This window comes from Schistocerca piceifrons, chromosome X (genome assembly GCF_021461385.2).
Source record: "Schistocerca piceifrons isolate TAMUIC-IGC-003096 chromosome X, iqSchPice1.1, whole genome shotgun sequence".
Lineage (NCBI taxonomy): Eukaryota > Metazoa > Arthropoda > Insecta > Orthoptera > Acrididae > Schistocerca > Schistocerca piceifrons.
In genome coordinates this window covers 521,055,097-521,072,152 of record NC_060149.1, presented here as the reverse complement: position 1 = coordinate 521,072,152, position 17,056 = coordinate 521,055,097, and the positions used below count along the sequence as shown (strand labels likewise).

General features: G+C 41.3%; 1 protein-coding gene across 1 annotated transcript in view; it reads right to left on the bottom strand.

Annotated features, from left to right (window-relative positions):
• Positions 1-4,203: 4,203 nt before the first annotated feature.
• Positions 4,204-17,056, bottom strand: part of LOC124722985 (autophagy protein 5) — a 111,283-nt gene continuing 98,430 nt past the window's right edge. The window contains exon 6 of the mRNA XM_047248154.1: positions 4,204-4,618. Within this exon, the coding sequence (XP_047104110.1) occupies positions 4,509-4,618 (110 nt within the window). The 3' untranslated portion in view covers positions 4,204-4,508. The remainder of the gene's footprint in view (positions 4,619-17,056) is intronic.

Genomic DNA, 17,056 nt, shown 5'->3' with positions numbered 1-17,056 from the left:
CATTCACTTAAGTACAGAACTGGAAGAAAATTGTACTCTACTTTGTCAGACAAAGCAAAAAATCCTAACAAATCAATGGTGATCATGTCTAATAAAGCTGTGAGGTATAATAGCAACACTAATATAGTGTGGCAACATTACATTCCTGAATGTTTAAGTGCCTTTATGAATGACTTAGGACAGGGGTAAGTTATCATATGTTTTAAATTTTTTTTTTACAGCCCCTGTAAGATACTCTCCAACATCTCAAAATTATTGGCCACAAATGAACATTTATTCAACAGTCAACTGAAAGCATTTAATAATTCCAATCAAAAATTACAGAATGTTCAAATTATTATACAAGCTTTCTGGACAGACTCACAATGGGGTCTATAATGTCAGTTGCTCCTACTTTTTAATTTACAATATAACAAAAACACATAGAAATACTGATATTTATACTATTAAAAATATAAGCCATAATTTAAATTTTTTATACTTTGATCGATTAAAAAAATTCTAGCTTGAACATCAATGTATTCAAATGTAAGTAATTTTAAAAAACTGATATATGTAACAAATGAGTTTTCAACTTTTACTGCAGCATTATCAGCATGTTTTATTTTAATATTGGACCATATTTCAGAAAAATCTGACATGTGATACCCATTGAAACCAGTGTGTTTTCATAAAAATAACACTGTGGTATATCATCATAGAGCAATTTGCTTTATGATTGTCACCAAATAATAACAACATGTTTATTTGAGCATGCTCATTGCTATAGAAACAAACAGTAAATGTACTGAAGCTTTGCACGAAGAGTTGTAAAACAAGTTTGTCTCTTAGAAACCCAACAATGGTAACATCATGATATGATCTATAAAACATGACTACACAGACACAAACCCAGGAAAGTGTCATTGAAGATGACAATACACCAGTGAAGTTCACAGTTCTCTCTCTCTCTCTCTCTCTCTCTCTCTCTCTCTCTCTCTCTCTCTCTCTCTCTATGTGTGTGCCATATTGGCAGAATTGCCATGTCCTGAGCACTACTGTAATTACAGCACAATATGTTATAAGACTTCCACAGAATGCAATAAGCACAATGAAGAGTTAAAGCACTCAAACAATTTGACACAAAAGAAATCTAAGTAGGAAAATGCTGAACACAATTTCTACAGTGTAGAGTTTGATTACTGGAGAAATTCATCAAGTTCTTGTCTGGATGAATACAGTTACCTATCCTCTGAAGCATATAAAAAAGATAACTTACTCGCAGTATTTCTTGCAAAAAATGTTCAGTAAAACAGTTTGTGGTATGATTATCATCATACCCAAAATTTCAGATTGTTAAACACAGATGAAATATGAATCACAATGCTGTTAAAAATAAGATCTAAAGCAGTCTGGAATGTAAAGTGTAACAAAGGCTGTCTTCGGAGATGTCTGGCTTTTTCGGCATAACTGGTGTCAAGACTCACTGTGCCAGGCTATTGTTTCATTATTCTTTGTAATTTGGTGAACTACATCAATTGTACATGAGTTTGCAAAGATTACAACACATTATTGCTGGCTCTATGGGAACAGTTAATGTCATGTAATTCTGATTCACATACAGTGGTGTCTCCCAGTTGCAGATAGCTCATTGACTGCCACCCTCAAACCCTAATATAGTACTAGAAGAATGAAGAATGTGTGTGTCAGCATAACTTTTATCATGTTTATGCAAAGATAACAGAAATGAAACCTCTAATCATGCTCAAAATTTGTATCAATGAACAACCTTGTACGGCAGTATATACTCGTCTCCTAAAGATAGCGTACATCAACCTGAGAGTGGAAGACAGATGTGGATAAAGCAAAATAGCTAAATATTTAAACTGAAAATTTCCATCACATGAAACAACTTTATTTTATTTACTCCATTAGTATTTGTTCCATTCTTCAGTTACTCTACAAAGCACAGCTGCATATGAAATATCATAAAGTATCAGCGCATAAAATTCACAATCTGGTTTTCATGTGATCTACCCTAGGTGATAAGGCAAATGCTGGAACTGGAAGCCCCCTCCCAAATATTTCCAATTTGGAATCCCTCTGCTCCACCCTCAGCCCACAGGGATATTTGGCTGAAAAGAAGAAATTTCTACAGTAACCTACCCTGTTGCACTCAGAAGTATGGAACAGAAGAAACACACCAATGAGTAGACTGTTAACTAATTGTAAAATGGTGTAACTTGACAAATCAGAATCTAGTCCCACCTATCGCTGCAACTAAACTTTGCCACACGATAAGGTATCATAAGGTGAAAGAACAAAGTCGGGTGCATTGTTTTTTTGTGATATAAGCATATCAAGAAATATAAGAAAATGCGTTTGTCGACAGGCATGAATGTTCGATTTTAATGATACTGAGTTAATTGATGAGCAGAAAAAGGAACAACAAAGTAACACTAAAAGGCAATGAGATGCTAAGGTAAGACAACTATAAAATACAGCATACGAAATATCGAGTAGTTACGAGAGTAATTTCAGTGCCTTCCACAGAGAGGAAGAACAAAATGAAAAGTGCATAACTCAATAAATCTATGCACAATTTACATAAATGTGCTACGAAGCAGCTGTGTCTCTGTACTGTTAATAGTGCAAACAAACACCAACTTGATATTTCTACCAGGAGTGCTAGTCTAGCAAGTTATGCAGGAGAATTTGTGTGAAGTTTAGAAACTAGGAGAGAGATACTGGCAGAATAGAAGCTCCTAGGGCACATCGGGTGTAGCGCCTGGCTACCACAGTTGGTAAGAAATAGGCAAGATTTTGGGTTTGAGTCCCAGTTGGTGACACATACTTTTAATCTACCAGGAAGTTTCAAAACAAAACAAGAACACACACACACACACACACACACACACACACACACACACAGCAGGGTAAAAAATTCATTCAAGAAACATCAACCCTGACGAAAGCGTACCGCTTTTCCTTATAAATTCCACATCAAGTAATGAATAAGTGATGGCCACATGACAATGTGCATTTCTAATACCAAAAGATATTGCTGATCAACATTTAATTGTGGCTTCTTATGTTTTAGCATACACAGCCTTTTGCAATATAAATGTTTTAAGCATATCTGACAGCAGTCTAGACTAAAATCCAAAGCAAATAACTCCGAATCTTGGAAATAATGTGAGGTTCACCTTCAGGCCTTACAAAACAGTATTTTATGCATCTTCTGCTGAAATATCTTTCAATGAAAGTGGCAAATTGTTCCTGTTTTCTTGAAGCAACTTGGGACTCAATTGAGAGATTATTTATCCAAACTGTGTGTCACAGCACTCCACTTGTACCAATACTGAGGAGTGCATTAAGTTCAAATTTCTGCAACTTTTTACAAGAGCATGCATGCACAACACACACACACACACACACACACACACACACACACACACACACACACACACACACATTATAAACTGCTGTGTCACTGTTTACTGTTTGCAATAATGCTAACTTTAAAATATACTTATCACAGAAATAAACTGGTATACATAAAACACGGTACATAAGAGTGTAGTACAACTGGGATATCAAAAATGCATGAATTACTGGGTGGATATTGATGTTAAGAAAACAAATAGCAACTTGGTATTCCTGATTTGGAGCAGGTGTCTTCATAAACTTCTACAGAGAATGTCAGACAAGTTTTTTTCTTTGTTTTCAGTAGAAAAACAGCAATGTGAAGAGAAGCACGCTATGACTGAAAACTATATCTCAAATAACTCACTTTTTAGAATGTAACTGTTAATCAAATTCTGGATGAATTACAAATTTCCACAGTCTATCATTACGGAAAATACTGCTATGCACAAGCAACCATATATAGATTTGGAAACTACTTGTGTGTTATAATAAGGTGGGTACAGAACAATCATCCACATCTGGAAATTCTAGTTTTCTAAAATAAGAAATTCTGAACAGGTATTTTGATCCAATGTATAAGGTTATCTGTTAAGACTAAGTGACAATGTACAACTGTGCACAAAAATGTACACAAGTTTACTCAACAATCCAGAAAACATGCCTCACTTATATCATGGAGAATAAAATTGAAGAATTTTAAATGAGATTCATAACACAAATTTCCACACCCAGTTACAAAGCAATATAATCTAGTAAAGCATTTCAAAGAGCATACTTTCATTCCAATACATTTAATACAATTACACTCAAAAAGTACATGTTAAGAATTCCCACCTGTGTACTCGATAATTATAACCAACATTATGAGCTAATACAATTTTGCACAACAATGGACAAAAGAACACAAAACTGTTCCATTGACCACAAAATGTATACATGATAGTGGACTAGGCAGGTATCTTAAATAAGACAAAATATAAAAATATAAAATAATACATAAAATAAACAGCAAAACAAAAACAACTAGTCTCAAAGAGAAAATAACGTGAAATTTATAAAGTCCATAAATTAATAAGAAAATAAAGCTATATTCTTAAATATTATGTGTGAACACACAAATGCAGGAAGTTGTCTGGGTAACTGAGATGTTCACTCATCCACTGCAGAGGAGTGTCTAATGGAGGTTCAATTCCGTGGGTTACCACTCGTACTGGAAAATAAAGACAAGCTTTTTTATGCCAATGACTTAATCTGAAACCATACATCTGTTTCAAAACAAAAAAATACTATTCTTACCATAAACATTAAATACTGTCACTATTATCATATGTCCACATTTTTAAATACATTTAAATATTATTAAAATTTGTTTAGAACAACTGTGCAAAGTAAACAGAATTAAAATATCTAAGCTTATCACAATTATACACTTAGAAAGCCATTTCCTAGGTTTTCAATGTTGAGCATCAACTGATTTCTTCCATAAGCTAACGAAGTTTTCATCCATTCTCTTTCTTTGTGTGCCTGTCGATGACACCATTTCTGCTATTCGGTGATTCACCTCTCTTATTTCATTCTCATGGTCCCTACATGAGATTTTCAGAAATTCAGCAAAATGGTAGTGCAATCAACCTCTAACATCACTCCTCTAAATTTTCCCAACAAACTTCTTTGAGAAAACATTTCTTTCAGGGATTCCTATTTATGTTTGCTGAGAATCGTTTATACTTCTGTGTTATCTATTCTGATCTGTAACAATTCTCACAATACTTTAAATGCCTTCCTTAACTTCAACTTAATATGGACATCAAAAGCTTGAGAAATACTTTACAAATGCTTACATTAGAGTCTTATGCATCATTCCTATAAAAACGTATAGTGCACCTAAGCAAATGTCTTCCATTTGCCTTCCCCACTATGGTGTTATAGTTTCATTACACATTCCTTTAACCTTTGGCAGTTTAGAAGTTTACAACTAATACAGTAATATGATACAGTTTTGTCTTGTTTTGTTTTGTTTTAGGGTGCAACAACAACTAGGGTCATACATGACCATGTCAGAGATGTAGGACACAAAGACAAAAAAGGTGTTAAAAGGATTACATGTTAAGCCCAACTGACAGAAGGAAAGACAACTAAAAACAGGGACTTTGAGAAAGGTCGATAAAATACACCATGAGAAATAGAGGTCCTGAACTTAATCTTAAGTGTCCTTTGCCATATTGCTACGACCAACAAAACATGAAACGTGGTCAATAGCCTGCATGTTGTTCACTGAAACAGCCAATAAATCAAAAGGCAAACATAAATGAGAAAGTAGTAGTAGTAGTAGTAGTAGTAGTAGTAGTAGTAGTAGTTGTTGTCGTCGTCTTCAGTCCAGAGACTGGTTTGATGCAGCTCTCCATGCTACTGTATCTTGTGCAAGCTTCTTCATCTCTGAGTACATCTACATCTACATACATACTTCGCAATCCACCATACGGTGCGTGGCGGAGGGTACCTCGTACCACAACTATCATCTTCTCTCCCTGTTCCACTCACAAACAGAACGAGGGAAAAATGACTGCCTATATGCCTCTGTACGAGCCCTACTCTCTCCTATCTTATCTTTGTGGTCTTTCCGCAAAATATAAGTTGGCGGTAGTAAAATTGTACTGCAGTCAGCCTCAAATGCTGGTTCTCTAAATTTCCTCAGTAACATTTCACGAAAAGAATGCCTCCTTTCCTCCAGAGACTCCCACCTGAGTTCCTGAGGCATTTCCGTAACACTCGCGTGATGATCAAACCTACCAGTAACAAATCTAGCAGCCCACCTCTGAATTGCTTGTATGTCCTCCCTCAATCCGACCTGATAGGGATCCCAAACGCTCGAGCAGTACTCAAGAATAGGTCGTATTAGTGTTTTATAAGCGGTCTCCTTTACAGATGAAGCACATCTTCCCAAAATTCTATCAATGGATCGAAAATGACTATCCACCGTCCTCACAACTGCCATTACATGCTTGTCCCACTTCATATCACTATGCAATGTTACGCCCAAATATTTAATCGACGTGACTGTGTCAAGCGCTACACTACTAATGGAGTACGCAAACATTACAGGATTCTTTTTCCTATTCATCTGCATTAATTTACATTTATCTATATTTAGAGTTAGCTGCCATTCTTTGCACCAATCACATATCCTGTCCAAGTCATCTTGTATCCTCCTGCAGTCACTCAACGACGACACCTTCCCGTACACCACAGCATCATCAGCAAACAGCCACACACTGCTATCCACCCTATCCAAAAGATCATTTATGTAGATAGAAAACAACAGTGGACCTACCACACTTCCCTGGGGCACTCCAGATGACACCCTCACCTCCAATGAACACCACCATCGAGGACAACGTACTAGGTTCTATTACTTAAGAAGTCTTCGAGCCACTCACATACTTGGGAACCACTCCCATATGCTCGTTCCTTAGTTAGGAGTCTGCAGTGGGTCTGATACCCTTCATCCATGGTTTGCAAGATATCATGAGAAAAAAGGGCGAGTTGTGTTTCGCAGGAGCGATGCTTTCTAAAGCGGTGCTGATGCAAGGACAGCAACTTCTCTGTCTCAAGGAAATTCATTATATTCGAACTGAGAATGTGTTCGAGAATCCAGCAACAAACTGATGTTAAGGATATTGGTCTCTAATGTTGAGGATCTGTCCTTCTACCCTTCTTATATACAGGTGTCACCTGCGCTTTTTTCCAGTCACTTGGGACTTTACACTGGGCAAGAGATTCGCGATAAATGCAAGCTAAGTAAGGAGCCAATGCAGTAGAGTACTCTCTGTAAAACCGAATTGGAATCCCATCAGGACACGGTGATTTATTTATTTTCAACCCATTCAACTGCTTCACAACCCAGTAAATACTGCAACCTACATCCTTCTGAATCTGTTTAGTGTATTCATGCCTTGGTCTCCCTCTACAAATTTTACCAGCTGCACTTTCCTCCAATACTAAATTGATGATCCCTTGATGCCTCAGAACATGTCCTATCAACCGATCACTTATTCTAGTCAATTTGTGCCACATATTTCTGTTCTACCTAATTCTATTCAGTACCTCCTCATTAGTTATATGATCTACCCATTTAATCTTCAGCATTCTTCTGTAGCACCACATTTCGAAAGCTTCTATTCTCTTCTTGTCTGAACTACTTATCATCCATGCATGGCTACACTCCATACAAATACTTTCAGGAAAGACTTCCTGACACTTAAATCTATACTCGATGTTAGTAAATTTCTCTTCTTCAGAAATGCTTTCCTTGCAATTGCCAGTCTATATTTTATATCCTTTCTACTTCGACCACCATCAGCTATTTTGCTCCCCAAATAGCAAAACTCATCTACCACTTTGTGTGTCTCATTTCGTAATCTAAGTGGTTAAAAAAAGGGCATTCTCTCAGGAAATGGTGAACCATCAAAAATTGAGGGCACTGAGCAAAAAGTGGTGGGGGAGCACCACTCAATAAATGGTGATGGCTAAGAAGTCTGTGCCCAATATGCAACCTTGCTAAAATGATCTCACCACAGTGAGAGGGCCAGGAGGAGAATGTCCAAGCCACTGGGAGAGGTTTAATTCGCTAGAGCTTGTTCCCATGAAGGGAGAACCAGTGGTGATGCCAAAGTGACACCACCTGTGGACAGATAGGAACACAGAGATAATCAAAGGGAATGGAAGAACTAATGGGCCGAGGCACGAGGACTGCAGCCTGGGCAACAGCATCAGCGGCCTTGTTTCCTGTAAGACTGATGTGACCAGGGACCCAGATAAACATCACATTGACTCCATCAAAAGTGAGTAAGTGACAGCTGTCCTGGACCTGTTGCACCAAAGGATAGATGGTTTACAGCACACAGGTGATCTGAAGGGCACTGATAAGAGTCGGAGCAGATGACACAATTGAAAAGCCTGTGTTGCCGGATGTACTGTGCAGCCTGATACAGGGCGAAAAGCTCTGCTTAATACTGAGCAGTGTTCCAGAAGCCTGCACCGAAAAACGTCTGTGCTAACGACGAAGACACACCCAACACCACAATCAGTCAGAGAGCCATCAGTGTACACAAAGGTACCATCGTGAAGTTCCATGTGTACATCGTGAAACTTAAGACGATAGAGCAAGGCAGAAGTAGTGTCCTTAGGAACGGAATGAAAGCCAAGATGAACACGGGCCGCTGCACGAAGCCAAGGTGGTGAAGGGTACACACCCATTGGGAAAGTGGCAGGTAGTGTGAAGTTAAGCTACTGGAGCAACAGCCAAAAGTAAACTCCACAAGGCAACAGAGAAGAGGGACACGCCCCTTACTGCTTATCAAAGGAGTCATCAGAGGAGGCGGCACAGGATGGGTGGCCAGGCACGGCAGACAAATAGCATGTGTATCTGCCAAGGAGAAAATCACGGCAATATGACAGTGGTAGTTCAGTACCTTCTGCATACAGACTCTCAACCGGGCTAGTGTAAAAGGTGCCAGTGGTCAAACACATGCCATGATGGTGGATAGTATTGAGATGCCATAAGAGGAATGGACGTGCATGTGCATAAACTAAACACCCGTTGTCTAGTTTTGAACAGACAAGGGACCAGTACAAATGGCAGGGGGTAGTCCGATCTGTGCCCCAGAAAGTACCACTGAGGACATACAGGGCATTGAGGGACCGCATACAGCAGCCGCCCAGGTAAGACACGTGGGAGGACCTAGAAAGCTTCCTATTGATCATGAGCCCCAGGAATTTTGTAGTTTCAATGAACAGAAGACAACTGGCCCAAGATGTAAAGACAGTGGAAGAAGCCAATTGTGCCGTCAGATATTCATACAAACGGTTTTGTCAGTGGAAAAGAGAAAGCCATTGTCAATGCCCCATGAGTAAAGATGATCGAGACAATGCTGAAGACAACACTCAAGGAGACAAGTTGGTGGAGAACTGCAATGGATAGCAAAATCATATCAATGAAAAGGGAGTCGAAGATGCATGGTGGGAGACAGGCCATTATCGGTTGGTTGGTTGGTTTGTGGGATTGAAGGGACCAGATTACTAGGGCCATTGGTCCCTTTTTCCATGAACCTTAAACACCCACAAGGAATAAAAACAAACAATGGAGATGACAAGAGACGACACAAGGCAAGAAAGACACAGACAGACCAGACAAAAGGAATTAAAATCACAAGTGTGACAGTGGTTGGCCAACCATAGAAACAAAACAAAGGAAGAGAATACCAACAAGAAACACGCTAAAAAACCCAGTCTAAAATCATAGGCCAAAGGCCAGACTCAACACAAAAAGAAGGACAAACACTCAGCTCAAGCGATAAAAACCCCCTGCACGAATAAAACTCAAAACTAAATGGGCCAATGCAGCGTCATCTGACAAAAAAAGCAGGAAGCATATCAGGCAGCGCAAACGTCTGCCAACAAGACAGAACCCACACATACATTGAAAACTTGGTCTTTTAAAAATTCCTGAAGATAACGGGGCATGCAGCCATGAGAGCCCTGGTGTATTGTGTATGGAGGATACCAGTCCCCCAACAGGTATCATAGGCTTTCTCCAAATCGAAAAACATGGCCACAGACTGGTACTTCCGCAGAAAACCATTCATGAAATGGGTGGACAAAGTGACGAGATGGTCAACTGCAGAACAGTGCGGTGTGCTCGAAATCCACATTGTGCAGTGGTTAGTAAATTGAAAACTCGAGCCACTATACCAGCTGGGCATGAACCATACATTCCATCCCCTTGCAATAATAGCTGGTGAGAGACATGGGGCAATAACTAGAAGGAAGGTGTTTATCCTTAACAGGTTTAGGTATGTGTATGACACTGGTTTCATGTCAGCATCTGGGAAGTGTGCCACCTGCCCAGATGCAATTGTACATACGAGGGAGAAAGTGCTTGCCCGCAAGAGAAATGTTCTGCAACATCTGAATGTGAACATCATCTGGCCCTGTGGCAGAGGATCAGGATGAAGTGCATTGTAGCACTCACGATTCTGAGAAGCGAAGGATATTGTCGAGACTCCTCCACTCGTTTCAGATGGAGGAAGGCAGGGTGATGGTTGGTGGAGCTTGAAATCTCTGTGAAACAGTCGCCCAAGTTGTTGGAGATAGCAATAGGGTTCACGATATCATCTGCTATGGTCAAGCTGGAAAGTGGGCGATAGACCTCGGTCCCAGAGAGTCATCGGAGGTTGGCCCACACGACAGAAGAGGGACTGGAACTGACAGAAGACCTAGTCAGCTACCTGCAAGAACGCGACAACACTGTGCATGCAACTGTTTATAACAAATGCAGCTTGCCATCATAGGACGATGGGGAATGCGGACAGCACGTCTCCACGCACAAATTGCATTGTGGCATGCCTCAGTCCACCGAGGGACCGGGATACGGAGCAGTAAAGAGAAAGTCTGAGGAATGAAATGTTCTGCGACAGTAAGGATAACGTTTGTAAGGTACTCTACCTGGTCATCACAACTGGGGAAATAATGTTCATCAAAGGTCACCAGGGAGGGTAAAGCCTTCTGTCAGCCTTAGAAAGCTGCCATTTGGGTGTGCATGTAGGTGGGGCAGGAGTCAGCAAACGGATAGCACATGGGAAATAGTCGCTCGAGTACATGTCAGGGGAACGGACCACTAGAGACCATGGGAAAGCTGGGCAGTGCAGAAGCAGAGGTCCAAATGGGAATAGGTGTGCACGGAGTCTGAAAGGAACGTCGCTGCTCCTGTGTTAAGGCAGATGTAGTTAAGTTGATTGAAAAGGTCAGCAATGAGGGCACCCCTCCGACAGGTCCTGGGAGACCACCAAAGGGGATAGCGCGCATTAAAATCACCATGCAGCACAAAGGGGTGAGGGAGTTGCCCAATAAGCTGGAGGAAGTCTGCCTGGTGAAATCGAATGATGGGAGGATGTAAACAGTACAAAGGAAGTGAGGAAGGAAAATGCAGACTGCAACATCTTGAAGGCAGGTAGTCAGGGAGACGGTTTGACTATGAACGTCATCCCGAATGAGCAGCATGACTTGCCTGTGAGATGGAATGCCATCCTCTGTGGGAAGGTCAAAGTGGATCAGAAAGAAATGCGAGAGCTCAAAGTCGTCATGAGGATGCAATTTTGATTCCTGGAGGCAGAGAACAAGTGGACATTGCGATTCCAAGAGCAGCCTAAGTTCTCTTGTTGGCTCTAAGGCTGCAATTGGAGGAGAGTCATGAGGAGGAAAGGTGAGTAAGGTACAAATGAAGGGCTGCCATCTCAGCAGCTGCCAAGTGCCAGCCTTCAGACTCACTGGTACAGAGCACAGAGGCTGGAGGATCCAGCTCCATGAGGTCTACAGAGGGATCGGCATTCTCCCTTTGTCAGTGTGTGGAGTATAGGGCAGAAAAACTCGTGGCGGTGCACAACAGTGACAATGAGGTCAGCTGGGTGAGATTATTACGTGGCGACACCGTCGAAGAGGATCTCCAAGTCAGCGAAGGAGAAGACTGTTTGCCTTTGTTTGACTTCTTGGAGCCTTTCTGGTTGTCAGAGGAAGACTCAGATACTTGTTGGCTGGAAGGACGTAAAGAGTCTTCATGGGAGCATTTGTTCGGGGCAGAAGTTTGGTGACTGCACAGCTGGAGGAGGAGACGGGGATGCTACTGTGACACTGGGTGATTTTACAACTGTATTGCTAAATTTGAAGTCGTACGTCTGTGTGATCGTGTCCTTAATGGAGAAAGTTGTAGCAAGAACAGTACTGTAAGTGCCATATGGCAGAACGCATGGTTTCTGACTAACCAATAACTTGCGAGCGACCGGGTAAGGCACAATTTCCTTCACCTGGATCTCCTGGACAGCCCGCTCATTGAGGTACACGGGACAATCTCGGGAGGGGGTTGCACAGTCACCATCGCTACTGATACATCGGGGCGAAGAAGGCAGACAATCACGTTCGTGAGCATCCCTACAACAGGTTACACACTTGGCCGGGTGTCGACAGAACATTCAAGTGTGGTGGTAACGATGACACTGGTAGCAGCACATCGGGTTTGGAATGTACCATCTGAGTGTGATAATTTCACAGCCTGCTTTATCAAAAGTGAGAAAAAGAGTGTGCGTGGGCACTGCTAAGGATGCATCTTCATTTTTCATCACCCAATGGACTGCAATGACACCCTGATCAGAGGTACGCTTCGATTTCTGCCTTGGTCAGACCATCGAGCAGCCTAGTGTAAATAACACAATGGGAAGAATTCCGTGTTGGTGGGCCTTGACATGAACAGGATAGCTGTGGAGGAGTGAAGCTGCAAGCAGTAATATGATACTACAGAGCTATTTCATGTTTAGGGTGTTAATCTTGTTTTTGTGTGCATTTAAGCATAACATCAAATAGAAATACTGTCCAAGTCTTTCTGCATTTCCTTACATCATCCAGCAATGTTACTATCCTACAGACATGATCAGAGCAAACCAGCACTGCTGACTACTCTATGTACACAGAGAACATTTGTGCTCCCATTACAGGTCCCAGAAGTATACCTGATGTTACTCTTGTTTGAACTGAAGATTGGGCTTCCAGTGCAGTTCTATCAGACAATTTTTTGAGCCAATCAGATAATTGGGAAAATGTTTGTATTATCCTGTTCTTGTTGCCAAATGGCAATGTGATAAATACCTAATGCCTTTTAGAAATCTAGATTCGTAGAATCTACAAACATGCCTGTAGTTATTTACAAGGATATGTAATAGGGTCCCTAATATTTTTAGTATACATAAACAATTTACCATGTAGATTCAGACACACTACAAGATCATACGTTAACGATACTGCTGTGTACAAGAAAGTATCATTTTTGGACGATCGTAAGGAATTCTAGAAAGACTTGGACAAAATTTCCACTGAGTGTAATGAAAGGCAGCTCTCTTTAAATGTGAAAAAAATGCTAAATAATGCCTCTAACAAAGAGGAAGAGTAATACAGTATCCGATTACAAGATTAGTGGTGAACATCAAGACAGACCGAGTGTAGATGGCAGATACAGTTATGCCATTCCATGCTGCTTCAACTCTATCCAAAGTTCACCAATGATTGGTCAGTGTCAGTGTGTGAGTCTCCACAGTCCATGACCAGATGTTTTCTGTGGGTGACATGTATGGTTAGGGAACACTCCTAATAACCTCTGTACATTACGTAGGGCGAGAGAGAATAGGCAACATTTGGTCTCGCACTATCTTGTAGAAAGATAACATCACAGAGACCTTGAAGAGACGTTACAGCCAGGGGCCTAGACACATTCAAAACGTAATGGCTGCTGTGAAAATTGCCATCTATACAAACCATGGGAGACCATATTATGTACCCAATGGCACCCACTATCATTACACCAAGTGCTGGGTCCATATGACAATAGTGAATGCGTACGATATTGCAGTGCCTGTGCTGTGTTATTCACAGCAGTATAATGGAATGATGCCAATGAAAATTTGTGCCAGACCAGGACTCTAATCAGGATTTCCTGCTTATTGCAAATAGTTGCCTTACCTGTTGGCTATCCAACCATGGCTCACAGCCAGACCCAAACTTCCAAATTTCATTAAGCATTTGTCCACAGCCTGCACGTGTATGTTCTTATGTCTACACCTGCATAATGGAGACATTTTAATTGAAAGTCACTTGCCAGGTGTCGGCAGATAAATACAATATTGCAGTGCCTGTGTTATTCAGAAATACCACACAATGTTCCTTCAGACATGCAGGCAAACAACTTTCGATTAAAATGTTTATCCTGTGTGGGAATACACATTTGACTGTATGAGTGCAGGTTGTAGACACATGGTTGACAACAAATGTAAGTCTGGGTCTGGCTGTGAATCGTGCTCGGATAGCCTCATGGTGAGGTGACCGCTGGCAAAAAAAAAAACGAGAAAGCCTGGTTCAAGTCCAGTTCCAGCACAAATGTTCATTCTCGTCATTTCATTATATAGCTGATGGAAGTCCACATTCACAAATGTGATTACATTTAATGTATGATGTACGCAATCTGGCCACATTCATTCATTCTCTTCTGAGCTTTCCCACACATTCACATCGATAGTGGTACTTATGCACAGCATATGTTTATAGCAAGTGGAGTTGGATTGCCTGTATTCTAAAATTTAACAAGGAGGTCAGTCTACATGGTGCAGACTACAGTTTTTTTTTAACCATGACCACCTAGTTTGAAAAAGGAATGACAGCCAAGGGCTACGCAGATATTTTGGGTGGTCAAATAAAATATACAGCACAGATGTCTTCCTTTCTATCTTTATAGATTGCAATGCTCAATTCGCAATGCCAGTTTTGTTTTGAGATTTGCTTGAAAACTGTGTTGGTGATAACACCTATCCTTGCCAATACAATCATTCTACAAGTTACAATTTTGACCAGATTTCGTTTCCGATCACCACTGATGATAAATGTTACAAAACTACACTGAAATGACTCAATTCTGACATCAGTCTTGACCAAAGCACAGTTCCATGATCAGAAAGCTTACACATGGTGTCCCATGTTTCAAAATTCTCTCTCCCACAAGAAACCTGGTGGTTTCTGGAGCTTCAGCAGTGAATACAGGCCATGTAACAATTAGACCAGTAAGTGTGTGAGGCAGTCAACCTGGAAAAACTCACCAACAGGTTAATTCTAATCCAGTGAAAGGGCACAATTGCAGGAGGCGGGAATTGGACCTGTGTCTAGTACTTTGCCAGTCGATACTTATGATTCCTACACCACTGCATACAATGCACAGATATTTCTGCAGAATTTTGTTTCTCAGATAACTTTTGTACCAACCAAAAGAGACAAACAAAATCACAGCTACACTGCACCCAAGTTTAATCTTCTTCCACATATAAGCAAACAACAGTTGATAACACACACACGAACATAGAAACAATTCAGGAACATTTGAAATGTAGCATGCCAGTGGCCTTGTGCCACAGTGTGGGGCCAACTACAGGGTTACAGCGTGCGCCCCCCCCTCCCCCCTCCCCCTTTTCCCCTGCGGAATGAGAGCTCTGCCAATGTTGGGGTCAGGGCAACTGTTTAAATGAGCACAGTCTCTGCAGCAGGAGGAAGGAGATACGAGGCAAGAACCGGTGAGTAGGGGCGGAAGTGGTGTGGCCGTGGACACGCTCAGCAGTCACTCCCCCATGAAGTACCATACGAGACGTCCGGTGGCAAGGGCAATGGTGGCATATCAACATCCAGTTCCCTGTTCCTCAGCATAGTGGAACTATGCCAGCAGTGAAGGTGCCACCCGTTCGAATGGAGGTTTTGTTTTTAGGGTGCCCATGTCATAATCTTTTAACACTAATAAGAAAAAGAAGTTCAAAATGCCTACACATTAAGCTCAATTGATGGAAGCAAAGAGAACTCAAGACAAGGACTTCCTTTTGGAGAAAGGTCCACAAAATATGCTGTAGAGAAAGCAGACAACCTGAGCCAAAGATTAAATTAAATGTTCTCTGCCGTATTGCTTGAACAGATAAAACGTTAAACACGGTTGACAGCCCACACATCATTGATTAAAATGGCCAATTACTCAGGTGGCAAACATACAATATAACATAAGCAGTTAAAAAAAAGGGCATTCGGTTAGGAAATGTTGAACCATCAAGTGTTGACAACAATGAGCACAAAGTAGTTTGGGACCACCACTTAACAAATGGCAATGGCTAAAAAGACGGTGCCCAATACACAACCTAGTTAAAATGATCTCCTTGCGACGAGAGGGCTGAGAGGAGGTCGGCCAAGCTGTTGGGAGAGGTTTAAATCCGGAGGGAATGGAAGAACAAACTGACCGAGTTACAAGGATTGCAGCCTTGGCAGTAGCATCAACAGCCTCATTTCCCATCAGACTGGGTTGACCAGGTATCTACATGAACATCACAGTGACTCCCTCAGCTGCAAGCAAGTGGAAGCTCTCTTGAACTTGTTTCACAAAGGGATGAACTTTGTACAGCACACAGAGGCTCCTAAGGACACAGAGAACCAGAGCAAATGACAATTAAAAAGCCTGTGTCGCCGGGTGTACTGGGTGGCCTGATACAGGAGGAAGAGCAGTGTTCTGGAAGTCGATACCAAAAATGCTTGGTGCAAGTGACGAAGGCACACCCAATATCATGGTCAGTCTTAGAACCACCAAAGTACATGAAGTTGCTATCGCTAAGTTGTATGCGAAGGTCGAGAAACTATCAGCAATAGATCAAATCTGGAGTAGTTTCCTTGGGAAACGAATTAAGTTCAAGATGAACACAGGCTGCCACATGAAGACAAGGTGATGAAAGATTCACATTCACTGATAACATGTTAGGTAACATGAAGTTAAGCACCGGAGCAGTAGCAGGAGGTAACAGAGAAGAAGGGCAAGTCCCATACTGGCAGTCAAGGGAGTCATCGAAAAAGAGGGCATTGGCACCATTGTAGGTGAGTGGTCTGATCCGCTCCCTAGGAAGTACTGCTTAAGATACACAAGACACTGATGGACTGCATACAGCGGGCGGCCACATGAGACACGCATCACAAGCAAGAAAGTTTCCTATCAAGCATGAGTCCCAGGAATGTTGTGGTTTCAGTAAATGCGTGAGCA